Source organism: Mytilus edulis, chromosome 5 (assembly GCF_963676685.1).
Source record: "Mytilus edulis chromosome 5, xbMytEdul2.2, whole genome shotgun sequence".
Lineage (NCBI taxonomy): Eukaryota > Metazoa > Mollusca > Bivalvia > Mytilida > Mytilidae > Mytilus > Mytilus edulis.
The window spans coordinates 96,179,858-96,197,540 of record NC_092348.1 but is presented as its reverse complement, the minus strand read 5'-3'; the positions used below and the strand labels follow the sequence as shown (position 1 = coordinate 96,197,540).

The window sequence follows — 17,683 nt, the reverse complement described above, 5'->3', positions numbered from 1 at the left end:
TAGACTTCAAAATAAACATTCAATCATCAATGTTTGATACAGCTTGTGTTTTATATATATAACAAACATTTATGCATGCGTGGTTGCAATATACATGTTAATAAATTAATAACATCGAAAGAGCAAATTTTTATGGACTTTGTTAAACTCAAATATACCCTTTTCAAGTGTCTTGGCATCGTACAGCAAAAAACGTCTTCCGGGACTATATTTTTTAAAATATTTTATGCATAAAAGACCATTATATGTGATTTTTAACTATTAAAAATATACAAATACTGATTTACGTAGCACTTAGTAAATACATAATTGATACGATAAAAGATTTCAAGTCATTAACTATTACTCAGTTACTTCAGGAAACCCTAGGGATTAGTTATATCCATTGAATGAATACGTCTAAATCAATTGATTACATCTAGAGAATAAATTGTGTATTGACAGTTTATCAATCATTTCTAAAAACATGGAATATAAAAAATATGATCCCACACGATAAGTGCTGAATTTTGATATCAGCCATATAATGACATTTGTATTACAGGTATAAAAAGTAAAATCAAAAATATTACTCAGTTACTTCAGGAAACCCTAGGGATTAGTTATATCCATTGAATGAATACGTCTAAATCAATTGATTACATCTAGAGAATAAATTGTGTATTGACAGTTTATCAATAATTTCTAAAAACATGGAATATAAAAAATATGATCCCACACGATAAGTGCTGAATTTTGATATCAGCCATATAATGACATTTGTATTACAGGTATAAAAAGTAAAATCAAAAAAATACTGAACTCCAAGGAAAGTTCCTAATCAAATGGCAAAATCAAAATCTCAAACACATCAAACGAAAAGATATCAACTGTCATATTACCAACCAAGCACAGGCATTATCTCATGTAGCTGTTTTAGTTTGCAATATCAAACATGACTAGAAACATAGGAAAACTTTATAAATATGCAGTTTGGATGTACAATACATCATATGGTAAAAAGGAGAGAGGCAGAGATGTGTACCTTTGCAATAAAATGCAAAACCGAAATATAGCATATATTTTTAGATTTATAAGAATTTTGTTGCTACAAATTCTCATAATATCAAAAATTTATCATAATAAAGAACAATTATAACAAAAATACCGAGCTCCAAGGAATATTCTAGACGGAAATTGCAAAATCAAAAGCTCGAACACACAAAACGAATGAAAACAGATATCCTCTTCACTTAATCAAGAATTTCTATTTCTAGAATAATGCTTACGTTTATACGAATAATGCAGAAGAATTGTGTAAGTCGTGATGACACACCCATACCTGCCCCTTTTAAGGTTCATGAATTTTAATTGGCTTTTGTCTGTTACCATGATTTATCTACTTTAAACTTACTAGATTTGAGCATCCGTAAACAAAGTTCGCTTTATTTATTCTAACCGTTTGGTTATTAATTCTATGATCAGGACAGCACACTTGAATTTATGTAATAGGGGTATTAAAATAGACGGGATTTTGTGGCCACTTAAGAACCAACAGAAGATGAGAAGTTTTACGTGCTTTGGACAGCTTTATCTCAGGTATATGATTTTTTTATTATAGCTGAGGTACACAGTCTTTTTTTGCCTATTTATGATTTGTTTAAGTTAAGGTCGCTCATTCACATGCAAATTCGTTTAGGAGCAGTTCAGGCCAAAATAATTCATCAGGCAATGCTAAAGGAAGCAAAAAAATATGGTTTTTTTAATAGGACAGCGAATGTGCTATTGCATTCCTTAATGGTATAATTTGATGTCATTTCACGAAATATTTTGGGAATCTCTTGGGTTAAGTACTCGGGCTATCTGATGTCGTTTCGAAATCCATCAAGTATTAATTCAAGTATGTCATCTTTCAAATTCTGAAAATACGTGGAAATACATTTAATCCATCAAGCATTTGCTCATTGTAAATCTGTCGTTTTCTACCCCAGCAATAGATTACTAAGCTGTATTTTGGCAAACTCCCTTGGATTTTTTTATCCTCAATGCTCTCCTTTATTTGGCCTCTAACTTTTTAAATTCGAGTGTCACTGATAAGTTTTGTTTGTCTGGTGTTCAAATTTACAAGCCTTGTTTATTTGATGATTTTTTTATTATATGTTTGAAGGTGTTATCTCTGTTAGAATGTGTAATAAAACAATGGGAGTATAAGCAGTTTATCTTGACATGGGCCGGGGCATCACGGGTTCAGCTGCTGCATTTGCCCTTCAACAATTGACATTCAAATGCCAAAAGAAAAACTCCAAGGAAATGTCAAATGGATATTGTTGATTTTGTTGATAATAATTTCTTTCTTATTAGCTGCTGTACTTGCTCTATAGATCACTTAAGGTCGGTCTGATCTTCACATCATCGGAAATGTCAGTATTAGTCCGGCGGCTACAAGCATATTTCAGACAAATTGTGCACATCCTGCTACAAGCATGAAATTTGGCATAGACCTTTCTTAACTATTACTCTTTTATTTATCAGATAGGGAGGCATTTGAAAAAAATGTCTCACTTCCGGTAAAATCCAAAATGGCGGACATCATACTTATATCAGTCCTATATCGAAGGCTAGTATGTGAAAATGTGTTATTATCATGCTACTAACACAATATTTGGTACCAACCTTTGTTATATACTTCTTTTGAATATATGATAAGATGTCTTCAAAACCCTACTTCCGGTAAAATCCAACATGGCGGATATAGTACTAGAATAAGCTTATTTTTAGGGAGGGTAATTGAAATGTGTTTTAATGTACTGGTACTATCATTACATTGGACAGGAACCTTTCTTTTGTGCTTCTCATGGATACAATGTATAAGACATATCTCTTTAAAAACCTTACTTCCGGTAATATCCAGAATGGCGGACAAAGAAATATCAATTTTCTATTTTAATATTTAACTTTTTTCAAAATGTAAAGAAAATGTTTTTTGATTGTTCTTTGTTTTGCTGGTCATTAAAATATTGGCTTCTAGTTATCCTCAAAACCACTAATTTTATTCTGTTGTAATTTGTTAAATCACACTTCCGGTAAGAAAAAAAACCAATATATACTTCAAAAATGAGTCCTCAATCAATATCTTGGACTTAAAGTTTTAGATAGATTGGTTAAAACAAAATAAAATTACTGAAGTATTAAAACATTTTTCAAATTACTACTATTTGGCTTAAAATACATGTTTATTCCACCACTTGCAAGCAAAGCAGTGAACGGGAGACCCGATTTTCCACATTAACAACGACCGCAACATTCTATGTATCTGTATCTGTATCTGTATCTGTATCTGTACCTCTATGAATACGTTGTCGATACCAATTCTTGCTTTAATATAACGGTTTGAGAGAGCGCCGCCGATTTATTGACGAGGCGTAAGAGTGGATTGGACGCTTTCTACGCTTTCTACTACAGTGTCGTCTAGCTGATTTGACGCGATCGCTGTCTTTACAAAGAATGAGATTGAGTATTGTGGTGTTTTGCTTTAATAGTGGAATGTCAAAACACTTAGAGTGATTCTTTTCTTGCTTTTCCACAATATTTGTTGCTTGGTATTCTTCGAACTTCTTGGCAGTTATGTTTCTCTTAGGACGCACTTTATTGAGACTTTTTCCGGTTCAATAGCGGGAATCAGCCCATAAACCACTTTGTACATAAATTTCAACTTCTAGCTTGTTCGTCTTGCAATTGTCTGGAGGTCTTGAAGTTCCAGATGGGTAAGCATATTGGAGATACATCCGTCCTCTCTTAACTTGTAATCTATGGTGATAAATCTTGCCGCTTGACGTTGAATCATTTCTAGCTTATTTATGTTTGTTACTGTGTAGGGGTCCCATACTATATTCCATCGTTGATCAACGAGCGAGATGTAAGCTGTTTTTTTTGCAATCTTGTGGGCAGTATTTCATGTTTCTTCTTTGAAAGTCTAGTGTTGAATTTGCTTTCTTTGCCACGTTTAATATGTGGATTGTCCATTTGAGGTCTTCCGAAATTTATAGGCTTAGGTACGGGTTATGCTTGACTTGTTGTAGTATGTGTCCATTTAAACTGTATATTTTATGGCTTTTGTTTCTGATGCTTAGGATGTAGCATTTTTTAGCATTGAACCGCATTCCCCAGTACATCCACAATGTACAAGCTTCTGACAAAATAATGAGGCCTTAGAAAGAGTTATTTAAAATTTATCCTCTTTGTCCCTTCGCCATCCATTAGCGCGTGAACTGGGTAACATAAGAGTCAGTTCCAAGCTCGTCCCCCTAAACACCTGCCTTTATTATATTGCACGTGTTACATGCTGGAAAAAACTAGACCAAGTAGAGAGAATACCCTCAATTAGTCTTCCCTTTTGCGCAAATAGTTAATTTCTTGATTCGTTAACCGTGTTTACCCCTTCTGATAAGTTTGTGTGAGATTACAGTTAAACCTCAGTGATTTAGGCTGATCAACCATCATTCATTATGCCAAAGTCACATCTTCAACTGCCATCAATGTCTCCCACGCAGTCTTTTTTTCCTTTTCAAGCAATCAGAGAACCATATATCAACTGGTAAAGACATGGATCACAATAAGTGTGTGTAATCACTCATTGCCAGGTGCATTTGAAAGGTCATCGATATATATTTATCCAAAGTTTTTTTGCCCTCCCAAACACAATACATAGTTCGTCTACCCCTGTCACGGAATAGCGAAACAGTAACGACTATTCGAATCATGACTCGTGCAAGTTCGTGTTTCATTGCATCAGACACATGCACCATGATTCTATTGTCGTCTCATAATGTCAATATTGTAATAAACTTGAAATTCATCTCGAGGTAAGTAAGATAGAATATCCTGAGCATTTGTTAGCGAAACAGTAACGACTATTCGAATCATGACTCGTGCAAGTTCGTGTTTCATTGCATCAGACACATGCACCATGATTCTATTGTCGTCTCATAATGTCAATATTTTGATAAACTTGAAATTCATCTCGCGGTAAGTAGGATAGAATATCATGAGCATTTGTTATAAGAAGCAAGAGCTACATTGAGGGGAAAGGGAATACACAGACGAATCCAGAGTCAACACAAGATTACGACAATAAGAAAGAACTTTTAAGTTTTCATTCGCACCATCTTGCTCAATAGATTTTGAGGAAAAGGTAGTTGTGGCAACAATTGCTCAGGATGTTTTGTGTTATCCACCACATGGTGATGTTTCAAGCTTAGCATCATGTTCACATGAACAGGCTGACACTTGAATCAAGATGCATGTGTCTGATGCAGTGAAACACAGACATAACTGAGTCATAACTCGAACAGTCGATACTTATGTTGCTCTCATTGCTGTTTCACATAGGGGAGTACAAACTTTGGCTTGCATTTGGAAGTGGGAAAAGCTTCAGATATATATCTATCCATGACCTTTCAAATACACTAGGCATTGAGAGATTACACGTTTGCTGGAAAAGGAACTGCGTTGGTGATATGGATGGTGTTTAAAGATGTGACTCTATCATTTAGAATGATGATTGATCAGCCAACATCACTAGACATGGATTTGACAATGTTATTGATAGAACGATACGTGGTTTTGTTGTAAGATCGAACAAACTTATCAGATGGGGTTAACGAAGCAAGAAAAATGTGTTTTTGGAAGAGGAAATACTTATTGAGGCCATTCCCACGAGTCGGTTTAGTCTTTTTCAGCAAGTAAAACGTGCAATATACCATAGAGTAACAAGCTTGGTATTGGTTCCTATGCTAACTAGTCCATCTCTTATGAATGGCGAAGGGGGAAATATGATCCATGGGAACCCTTTTGGACAACTCTTTGTGAGGCCTCTTCATCTTATCAGGAGCTTTTACATTATAGATATACGAAACAAAACCACGAACTCTGTAAATTTGGAAAATAAAATTTCCGATTGTGAATAAACATGTATTTGCGGCCATAAATAAGTCATTCTAAAGATGTTTAAGAACTTTAGTGATTTTATTTTGTCTTAATCAATCTATCCAAAACTCTACATCGAAGATATAGACTCATCTTTGTATTGTTGGTTTCTTTTACAGGAATGTTTTTTTTGTATTTAAACATATAAAGCAGAATAGAACTAGTGGTTTTGAGGATGACTTGAATCCAAAAGTTTAATGACCAGCTAAAAAAAACCATTTTATTTATATTTTGAAAAAAGTTAAATATCAAAATGAAAAATTGTCAATATTTTTATGTCCACCATATTGGATATCACCGGAAGTGAGGGTTTTAAAGACATATATCTTATACATTGTATCCATGAGAAGCACCAAAGAAAGGTTCCTGCACAATATAATGATAGTAGCAATACTTTAAAACACATTTCAATTTCACTCCCTAAAAATAAGCTTATTCTAGTACTATATCCGCCATGTTGGATTTTACCGGAAGTAGGGTTTTTGAAGACATCTTATCTATATCATATATCCAAAAGTAGTACAAAACAAAGGTTTGCACCAAATATTATGATAGTAGCATGATAATTACACCTTTTCACATACTAGCCTTCGATATTAGGCTAATTTAAGTATGATGTACGCCATTTTGAATTTTACCGGAAGTGAGACATTTTTTTCAAATGCCTCCCTATCTGAAATGAAAGAGAAATTGTTGAGGAAGGTCTATGCCAAATTTTATGCTTGTAGCAGGATGTGCACAATTTTTCACAAAGCCGCCGTACTAAACAATAAATTGTTCAATCTTTCAATAAAGTTCATGGTTTATCGACTCTTGTTTATAATTCAGTACTGTTAACACAATTCACTTGTAGTCAATATCAGCATTGTTTAATATCTTTTTTACACAATTTAATTGACTAGTACAGATAAATAACAATTATAAAACATTTCGTGAAAACACAGATTTTGTGATATCAAAATTTACTGTACAACATGTTCGAAATTATTAAAGATAAATGCATGTATCTTCCTTATGCAAAGCTATACTTTTTGTACCCTTTTTTGGTTTTAAAAAAAAACTTTCAAATATTTTGGCCTCGAGCATCACTTAAGAGACATTGTTTGCCGAAATGCGCATCTGGTACATAACATTGATACCGTTTATGTTATTAAAAGTCTTAACATAGACTTAACATAACTTGAATGACTGCAATCTTCATGAACTTGTTTGAACAGTACTGAAAAACTAAAAAGCACAAAACAATTTATTGTTTATTTGTTTAAGAGCAGGTCGGGCCAAAATAACTGTTAAGACTAACATTCGTGTACTCGTGTTTGTTTTTACTATTTGGATTTTTATTTGTTTTGCAAAACAATTATCTTTAGTTCTCCACATAATTTACGGTCTTAGTGGTTGTGAAGACTCGATTGCTATAAAAGAGGGACGCAAGATACCAAAGGGACAGTCAAACTCATAAATCTAAAACAAACTGACAACGCCATGGCTTAAAATGAAAAAGAAAAACAGAAAAACAATAGTACACATGACACAACATAGAAAACTAAAGAATAAACAACACGAACCCCACCAAAAACTAGCAGATCCTAACTGTTTCGCACTTTTTAAATGATATATCATTCGTGTCTATTTGGTTTTAGAAAACTTTTAATAAACGTTTTTATTTTTATTAGGTGTACGCGATTAATAATAATATCAATATAAGTATTTATATCTTTTCTATATGCCTTTTATCTTTCTTATATGATACATATGACGTAGCATTGTCCTTGTACACCCCGTCATTGTGTTGCTGTGTTGTGGTAGATTTTTGTGTTCTTGTCTTCGTTTTTGTTAATGTGCTTTGTCTGTGTGCTGTTTTGTGCTTCTTTGTTTGTTTTATAGTGATTATAGTTTTAACAGTGTTGACTGCTGTACCCTTACATTTGACATTTGCTTCTTTTATTTGTGTTTGTTCTGTTCACACATCATTGTCAATATACTGGCATTTAATACGACTGCCATACAAGTGAGATGTTAGCTAGCTATAAAATCAGATTCAATCCACCATTTTCAAGAGAAGACATGTGCCAAGTCACTAATTGGTATCCATTCGTTTGATCTCTTTGAGCTTTTGATTTTGTCCTTTGACTTCCAAAATTCAGAACATGTGTGATTTTGACGGTTTTCCAAACAACCGGAATATTAATGTCCATTTGGTATGAAAACAATTAAACTTCTGGCCTTGCTTTTTATTAGGGTGTTATCTTCCGCAGCAAGCAGCACGACAAATTATGTCATATGTTTACACTATCAATTAAATCAAATAATAATGAAAATAGAAATAAAAAATGTCGTCAATCTTTATTACGTACAAGAAAAATGCAATCATTCAAAACGAGTATATGGTCGAATGGCCAAAAGGCCGAGGATGTTTACATCTTTAGGTCACCCTATTGTCTTTAACAAGTGACGAAAATCATATCGGAAAAGGAGATACTAAAGGCCAAAACTTGACAAATTTCATTATATTTCAATAGAACACCAATAGCCTGTTGTGTCGCGCTATATTAAAAATACACGTTATGGTCATCTAATCTCAAATGTATTTACATAAATAAATATATGTACCAAGGAAGCATTTCATTTCGAAAAGAAAATTATTAATCACAGTATACAATATTAATTAATAACTTGATTATGATGGAATAATTCAATTCTTGCACATATAACATGAATCACACACAATATTTGAAATATAATGAACTTTTGAAATATTCGACATTTATATAGCTAAAGCTGAAAAAGAATAACTAATTTTTCAGTTATATATAATGTTAATTATATTCATACAGGTAAGCCCACCTGTCTTATAGCTTGTAATTCAGAGCCAATCAGATAATCATTTTGATTACTGTATAAAGCTTTTACGATAATGTCCAATAAATTATCACATCAGTGCATTGTAAAGCATTAATTCGTTTCAGTTGAAAGCGAGCACTGAAAATATTGGAGACATGTAAAACAATGAACATTTATCGAGATGTTTATACTAAATACATTTAAATTAACTTCTGCAAATTAAAGAAGGAAATATTTGATATGCTTTTGATTATTACTCTATTATCGTTATGGTCTGTTATGGGAGAAATAAATTTACGCGGGAAAGGAGCAAGCTTTCCTGGAGCGGTATACAAAAACTGGATACCAGCCTACAAACGATACCGATCACCGTATATTTCATTGAATATGGACTATGATGCTGTTGGAAGTGGGACCGGAAAAACAGCAATAACAGATAATATAGATATAGAATATGCAGGATCAGATACTCTTCTGTCGTCTGCAGACGAGGCAAATCATCCGGATCTAGTAACGTTTCCGACAATGGCAGGGTAAGTTAGAATCTTTCATTATAACACGATTTTTTTTTAAATGTCAATCAAAAGAAATATTCAAATGAATGTAAAAGATAAGGGGAACTTCTTCAGAGGATATTCAAATAAATGCAAAAAAAAACGGGGAACTTCTTAAGAGGATATTCAATTGAATGCAAAAGATACGGGGAACTTCTTAAGAGGATATTCAAATGAATGCAAAAGATAAGGTGAACTTCTTAAGAGGATATTCAAATGAATGCAAAAGATAAAGGGAACTTCTTAAGAGGATATTCAAATGAATGCTAAAGATAAGGGGAACTTCTTAGGAGGATATTCAAATGAATGCAAAAGATAAGGGGAATTTCTTAAGAGGATATTCAAATGAATGCTAAAGATAAGGGGAACATCTAGGAGGATATTCAATTGAATGCAAAAAGTAAGGGGAACTTCTTAGGAGGATATTCAAATGAATGCTAAAGATAAGGGGAACTTCTTAGGAGGATATTCAATTGAATGCAAAGATAAGGGGAACTTCTTATGAGGATATTCAAATAAATGCAAAAGATACGGCGAACTTCTTAAGAGGATATTCAAATGAATGCAAAAGATAAGGAGAACTTCTTAGGAGGATATTCATACTCATCAGTCATTGAGAAATGTACCTCGCTTTTGTCGAACAAGAATCAAACATTCAATCATCTTGATAAATTTTTAGTTTTCTTTGTTGTGTCTTGTGTACTATCTTTTTTCTGTTTTTCGTTTTTTTTTTAGCCTTTGCGTTGTCAGTTTATTTTCGATCTTTCAGTTTGAATGTCATTCTGATATCTTTCGTCCCTCTTTTGTCACTTTTTTTCGCTTATTGCGTTATTGATTTTGTCTTTCTTTTTCATAATTCTTTGGTATCACACATTTCCATAGTAATGTATAAAGAATGGATGCAAAATTGCATACAGCTTATCAAAGGTGAATGTCAAAATGGATACTTGTTTACAGTAAATGTTAGATATTCAAATCATCAAATATGATTTTTCATAGAATCATAAAAAAAAAACTTTAAATCATCTAAGTTTCATATTTTTTATTCAGAAAATATTTGTAGAACTTACTTCATATTCACACACACATTTACTGAGTGCAAAAACTTATCTTAATAGCTTTGTTATATATACTCATGACAAAATAAATATCGCTTTTTTACCATTTTCCTTTGGTTTGTTCTTCGATGTTTTGTTTTGGAACCCATTTATCAAACCAATTGAATACGTTGTGTCATAGTGGTAGATTTGTCCAACCAATTGGATACATTGTGTCATAGTGGTATATTTATCTAAAAAGTAAAATCACAAAAATACTGAACTCAGAGGAAAATCAATTCGAAAAGTCTATAATCACATGGCAAAATCAAATAACAAAACGCATAAAAAACGAATGGACAAGAACTGTCATATTCCTGACTTGGTACAGGCATTTTCAAATGAAGAAAATGGTGGATTGAACCTGGTTTTATAGCTAGCTAAACCTCTCACTTGTATGACAGTCGTATCACATTCCATTATATTATCACCGATACTTGAACAAAACAAACAGACACAATAGTCAAACATGTCAAAAATAGGGGTACCGCAGTCAACATTGTGTTATCATATTAATCACTATAAAAACAACAAATGTAACGAAGAAGCACACATCAAATTAACATCCTCATATTGATTATATTATACGATATATTTGTCTACGTAAAATGCACCCATCAAGGAAGGGGGGTTTTGAGTACTAGTGTAAAATTGGATACATTGTGTCAAAGCAGAACTCTTTTTTTTGTATCAAGCTGTTTCTTACTTCGATGCCACATTTTTCTAATTCATTTTGCAGAGCGCAGCTTCACCTTGAAAAGCGAAATCGAACCAATAAAGCCAAAGATCGGTCTGTGAAATAATGCTATACTAGAATTAATATTGAAATCGTATAGGCTGATCATAAATTGCAATAATTAAATGCGCCATCGGTATGCATACATAATTTATAGAATCCTTTATAATGGTAACGACATTCTTAATTGAATGAAACTCAAGTACAGCTACTGCCATACAAATATCAGGTTACAATATCAGAAAAGGAATTGATTTTTTAATGTAATATTTCAAACAAGACATCAGTATCTGAGTAACATCGATTGTATGCTCTCAATAAATATATGAGTAACATCGATTGTATGCTCTGAATAAATTTACTTTAGTGTCTTGGTCCTTCCTTTTTCTGAAATAGGTCAAATCAGACAGATGCTTGGAGCACAACAATGTAGTAAAATATCATTTTTCGACCACTTCGTTTTTAATTATCATTATTCCTATTCAAATGACTTTTTAGTACGGTGCTTATACGCTGAATAAATTTGTTATTGCAGTGTTTTCCGTTGATAAGGGTATTGTCTTAAAACAATTAGTGGAACCCTTCTATCTCCTCTTTCACATACTAACTGCACTTCTAGCTAACCACTTTTCCTGTTTTCTATGTGCTACGGGTTTGAACACATTTGGCCTTTGATGTCTGCAACATAAAACATGGTCGACTAAAAAAACACTTTAAATGACTTTGGATTATCACGCAATCGTTCAATCGAAGAATTCAACTATAAATAACCGTTGCTCCCCGATCTGTCTATCAAAGTATATTGTAAAATTCGAAATGTATATATATTAATAATATCTGAAAGAGGTTGAAAACAATAAAGTAAAGAAGCGGCTATGTAATTGAATGTTGTCCATATAGTGTTTTGTGAAATACTTTGCCTTTTCGATTTTGTTCTATTTTTGTCTTACCGATATCATTTCTGTTCGACTAATGAGTTCTGAATGTTTCCGTACTATATTCCTCTTTTCAGATTAACGAAGGTTAAATGAATCAATAATGTTCAGTAGCAATTTCAACAATGATTTATGGCAAAATTGTAAACTCAAAATTAGTTTTTAGATAATGTGACCAAGTATTAGGTTATAATAAGGTTGGTACAATTCCTTCCAACAAATCCCTTGTTGTCAAGCTTATGTCTACCAGCGCCAAACAGGACAGGAATCAGTGAAGGTTTTTCATAAGGCTTGTTCTCCCCCTTGGGACTTGGTTGATCGTAATGGAATAAATGTTTCAAAGAAGACAGCGGATATCTTCCTTAAACTGTAACTACAATACCGTTCCCTTTTCACGAATGTGACCTACCCAATAAAACTAATTACCGAGTTTGTACTTATATGGTTGGGTTCATGTTGCTCATTTTATATATTTTGATATATTTCTATTATGAATTACAATATACGTTGAACCACAAACGTCAAAATCATTCAATCGCGTAGTGGTATTAACTATTTTTGGATTCTTATAAATTCTATATATAACTTTTGGACTAGTTTAAATCTCGGTCTATTTCTTAAATTTATTCTTACATACTTTTGATTTTTTAACCCTGTATGCTAACATTCCCATGAAAATTTTAAAATTGTTTGTACGCACATTGAACGACAAATTTATGTGACGTATAAAATTTTCTGACGTCAGACACTCAATAAATGTGTTCGTAGATAGTAGATGTTTTTGTGTTCTGTTAAATTGTTCCTTTTAAAATTGTTAAACGATGATGACTGATGTACCCATATTTTGACCATTATATTTATTGTGTCTGTTTATTTAACGCATCAATGTAAAAATATCGGAAATTGACGAGACTGTCATTAAAGTGAGAGGGTTAGCGCTATAGAACCAGGTTTAATCCACCATTTTCTACATTTGAAAATACCTGTACCAAGTCAGGAATATGACAGTTTTTGTCCATTCGTTTTTTATGCGTTTTGTTATTCGATTTTGCCATGTGATAATGGACTTACCCAATTGATCTTCCTCTAAGTTCAGTATTTTTGTGATTTTACTTTTTGTTTGTGTATTATTGTTTGTCTTCTGAACTTTATAGATTTAGCAATAACGTTGTCAGTTTATTTTTAAGTTTGAATCTCCCTCTGGTTTTTCATAAGGCTTGTTCTCCCCCTTGGGACATGGTTGAGCGTTTCCCTCGGTTTTAGTTTGTTACCCCAATTTTGTTTTTTGTCCATGGATTTATGAGTTTTGAAAAGCGGTATACTACTGTTGTCTTTATTGTTCTCCCCCTTGGGACATGGTTGAACGTAATGGAATAAATGTTTCAAAGAAGACAGCGGATATCTTCCTTATACTGTAGTTTTGAATATCCCTCTGGTATCTTTCACCTTCCCCCCAAATTAGACGTGTAGGGTTAGTCTATATAAGAACCAGCAAAGTTAGACGTGAAGAATTAGTCTATATAAGAACCAGCAAAGTTAGACGTGAAGAATTAGTCTATATAAGAACCAGCAAAGTTAGACGTGAAGAATTAGTCTATATAAGAACCAGCAAAGTTAGACGTGTAGGGTTAGTTTATATAAGAACCAGCAAAGTTAGACGTGTAGAATTAATCTTTATAAGAACCAGAGTTAGTGTTTTAAGTGTATCATGTACATGACGTGTGTACTTTTTGTTAGTTTATTCCAGTCATATTAAAAAGTAAAATAACAAAAACACCGAACTTCGTGATAAATTCAAAAGGTAAAGTCCCTAATCAAATGGCAAAATCAAAATCGTTAGATCTGTTTGAGCTTTTGATTTGTCCTTTGATAAGAGACTTCCAAAATTCAGAAATTGTGTGATTTTGACGGTTTTCCAAACAACCGGAATATTAATGTCCATTTGTTATGAAAACAATTACACTTATGGCCTTGCTTTTTATTAGGGTGTTATCTTCCCCAGCAAGCAGCACGACAAACTATTTCATATGTTTACATTATCAATTTAATCAAATAATAATGAAAATAGAAATAAAAAATGTCGTCAATCTTTATTACGTACAAGAAAAATTTGTAAGGGTTCCGCGGAACCCAGTGTCTCGCCTATTTTTTGCTGTAAATCGCAGGCTCAACAACAATGAGGAAAAAAATCAATAAAAATATTCCTCTTCTTACTATTTTATGATTGTAAGAAAATCTAAGTCCATTTAAAAGTAAATTACAGACAAATTTAAGTAATTTTTTACAAACTTTTAAATACTTCTGGATACAATCTTATGATCATAAATAAGCTTCTGTTCATGTTTGGTACAAACCCAGGATAGTTTAAGAAAGTTATTAAAATTTTAAAAACTTTAACCACAGAGTGACTGTAATGGTTCCCCGCAGAAAAACTAAGTCCATTTAAAACTAAAATATGGAAAAATGGATTTATTTATTTACAAAATTTACTTCTGGATACTATCTTATGATCATAAACAAGCTGCTATTTAAGTTTGGTACAAACCCAAGATAGTTTCAGAAAGTTATTAAAATTCTAAAAACTTTAACCACAGAGTGAATGTTTTGTTTCCCCGCAGAAAAAACTAAGTCCATTTATAGTAAAATACGGAAAAAATGGAATTTCACTTTTACAAAATTTACTTCTGGATACTATCTTATGATCATAAAAAAGCTTCTGTCCAAGTTTGGTACAAACCCAGGATAGTTTAAGAAAGTTATTAAAATTCTAAAAACTTTAACCACAGAGTGAATGTTTTGTTTCCCCGCAGAAAAAAACTAAGTCCATTTATAGTAAAATACGGAAAAAATGGAATTTTATTTTTACAAAATTTACTTCTGGATACTATCTTATGATCATAAACAAGCTTCTGTCCAAGTTTGGTACAAACCCAGGATAGTTTAAGAAAGTTATTAAAATTCTAAAAACTTTAACCACAGAGTGAATGTTTTGTTTCCCCGCAGAAAAAACTAAGTCCATTTATAGTAAAATACGGAAAAAATGGAATTTTATTTTTACAAAATTTACTTCTGGATACTATCTTATGATCATAAACAAGCTTCTGTCAAAGTTTAGTAGAAATCCAGTATAGTTTAAGAAAGTTATTAAAATTTCAAAAACTTTAACCACAGAGTGAATATTTGTTGACGCCGCCGACGACGCCGACGACGACGGAATGTAGGATCGCTTAGTCTCGCTTTTTCGACTTAAGTCGAAGGCTCGACAAAAATGATATCATTCAAAACGAGTATATGGTCTAATGGCCCAAAAGCCGAGGATGTTTACATCTTTAGGTCACCCTATTGTCTTTAACAAGTTGCGAAAATCATATCGGAAAAGGAGATACTAAAGGCCAAAACTTGACAAATTTCATAATATTTCAATAGAACACCAATAGCCTGTTGTGTCGCGCTATATTAAAAATACACGTTTTGGTCACCTAATCTCAAATGTATTTCCTTAAATAAATATATGTACCAAGGAAGCATTTCATTTCGAAAAGAAAATTATTAATTTCAAAATTACAGTATACAATATAAATTAATAACTTGATTATGATGGAATAATTCAATTCTTGCACATATAACATGAATCACACACAATATTTGAAATATAATTAACTTTTGAAATATTAAACATTTATATAGCTAAAGCTGAAAAAGAATAACTAATTTTTCAGTTATATATAATGTTAATTATATTGATACAGGTAAGCCCACCTGTCTTATAGCTTGTAATTCAGAGCCAATCAGATAATCATTTTGATTACTGTATAAAGCTTTTACGATAATGTCCAATAAATTATCACATCAGTGCATTGTACAGCATTAATTCGTTTCAGTTTAAAAGCAAGCACTGAAAATATTGGAGACATGTAAAACAATGAACATTTATCGAGATGTTTATACTAAATACATTTAAATTAACTTCTGCAGATATAAGAAGGAAATATTTGATATGCTTTTGATTATAACTGTATTATCGTTATGGTCTGTTATGGGAGAAATAAATTTACGCGGGAAAGGAGCAAGCTTTCCTGGAGCGGTATACAAAAACTGGATACCAGCCTACAAACGGTACCGATCACCGTATATTTCATTGAACATGGACTATGATGCTGTTGGAAGTGGGACCGGAAAAACAGCAATAACAGATAATATAGATATAGAATATGCAGGATCAGATACTCTTCTGTCGTCTGCAGACGAGGCAAATCATCCGGATCTAGTAACGTTTCCGACAATGGCAGGGTAAGTTAGAATCTTTCGTTATAACACGATTTGTTTTTTAAATGCCAATCAAAAGAAATATTCAAATGAATGCAAAAGATAAGGGAAACTTCTTAGGATGATATTCAAATAAATCCAAAAGATACGGGGAACTTCTTAAGAGGATATTCAATTGAATGCAAAAGACAAGGGGAACTTCTTAGGGGGATATTCAAATGAATGCAAAGATAAGGGGAACTTCTTAAGAGGATATTCAATTGAATGCAAAAGACAAGGGGAACTTCTTAGGGGGATATTCAAATGAATGCAAAAGATAAGGGTAACTTCTTAAGAGGATATTCAATTGAATGCAAAAGATAAGGGGAACTTCTTAAGAGGATATTCAATTGAATGCAAAAGATAAGGGGAACTTCTTGGGGGAATATTCAAATGAATGCAAAAGATAAGGGGAACTTCTTAGGAGGATATTCAATTGAATGCAAAAGATAAGGGGAACTTCTTAGGAGGATATTCAAATAAATGCAAAAGATAAGGGGAACTTCTTAAGAGGATATTCAATTGAATGCAAAGATAAGGGGAACTTCTTAGGAGGATATTCAATTGAATGCAAAAGATAAGGGGAACTTCTTAGGGGATATTCAATTGAATGCAAAAGATAAGGGGAACTTCTTAGGAGGATATTCAATTGAATGCAAAAGATAAGGGTAACTTCTTAGGATGATATTCAAATAAATGCAAAAGATAAGGGGAACTTCTTAGGAGGATATTCAATTGAATGCAAAAGATAAGGGGAACTTCTTAGGATGATATTCAAATAAATGCAAAAGATAAGGGGAACTTCTTAAGAGGATATTCAAATGAATGCAAAAGATAAGAGGAACTTCTTAAGAGAATATTCAAATGAATGCTAAAGATAAGAGGAACTTCTTAGGAGGATATTCAAATGAATGCAAAAGATAAGAGGAACTTCTTAGGAGGATATTCAAATGAATGCAAAAGATAAGGGGAACTTCTTAGGGGGATATTCAATTGAATGCAAAAGATAAGGGAAACTTCTTAGGATGATATTCAAATGAATGCAAAAGATAAGGGGAACTTCTTAGGAGGATATTCAAATGAATGCAAAAGATAAGGGGAACTTCTTAGGAGGATATTCAATTGAATACAAAAGATAAGGGTAACTTCTTAGGATGATATTCAAATGAATGCAAAGATAAGGGGAACTTCTTAGGAGGATATTCGATTGAATGTAAAAGATAAGGGGAACTTCTTAAGATGATATTCAAA

The 17,683-nt window shown here is 32.5% G+C and overlaps 1 protein-coding gene across 1 annotated transcript in view; it reads left to right on the top strand.

Annotated features, from left to right (window-relative positions):
• The first annotated feature begins 16,003 nt into the window (after nucleotides 1-16,003).
• LOC139524877 (atrial natriuretic peptide receptor 2-like) overlaps nucleotides 16,004-17,683 on the top strand; it is a 38,036-nt gene continuing 36,356 nt past the window's right edge. Inside the window, exon 1 of the mRNA XM_071320012.1 lies at nucleotides 16,004-16,417. Coding sequence (XP_071176113.1) covers nucleotides 16,125-16,417 — 293 coding nt within the window. The 5' untranslated portion in view covers nucleotides 16,004-16,124. The remainder of the gene's footprint in view (nucleotides 16,418-17,683) is intronic.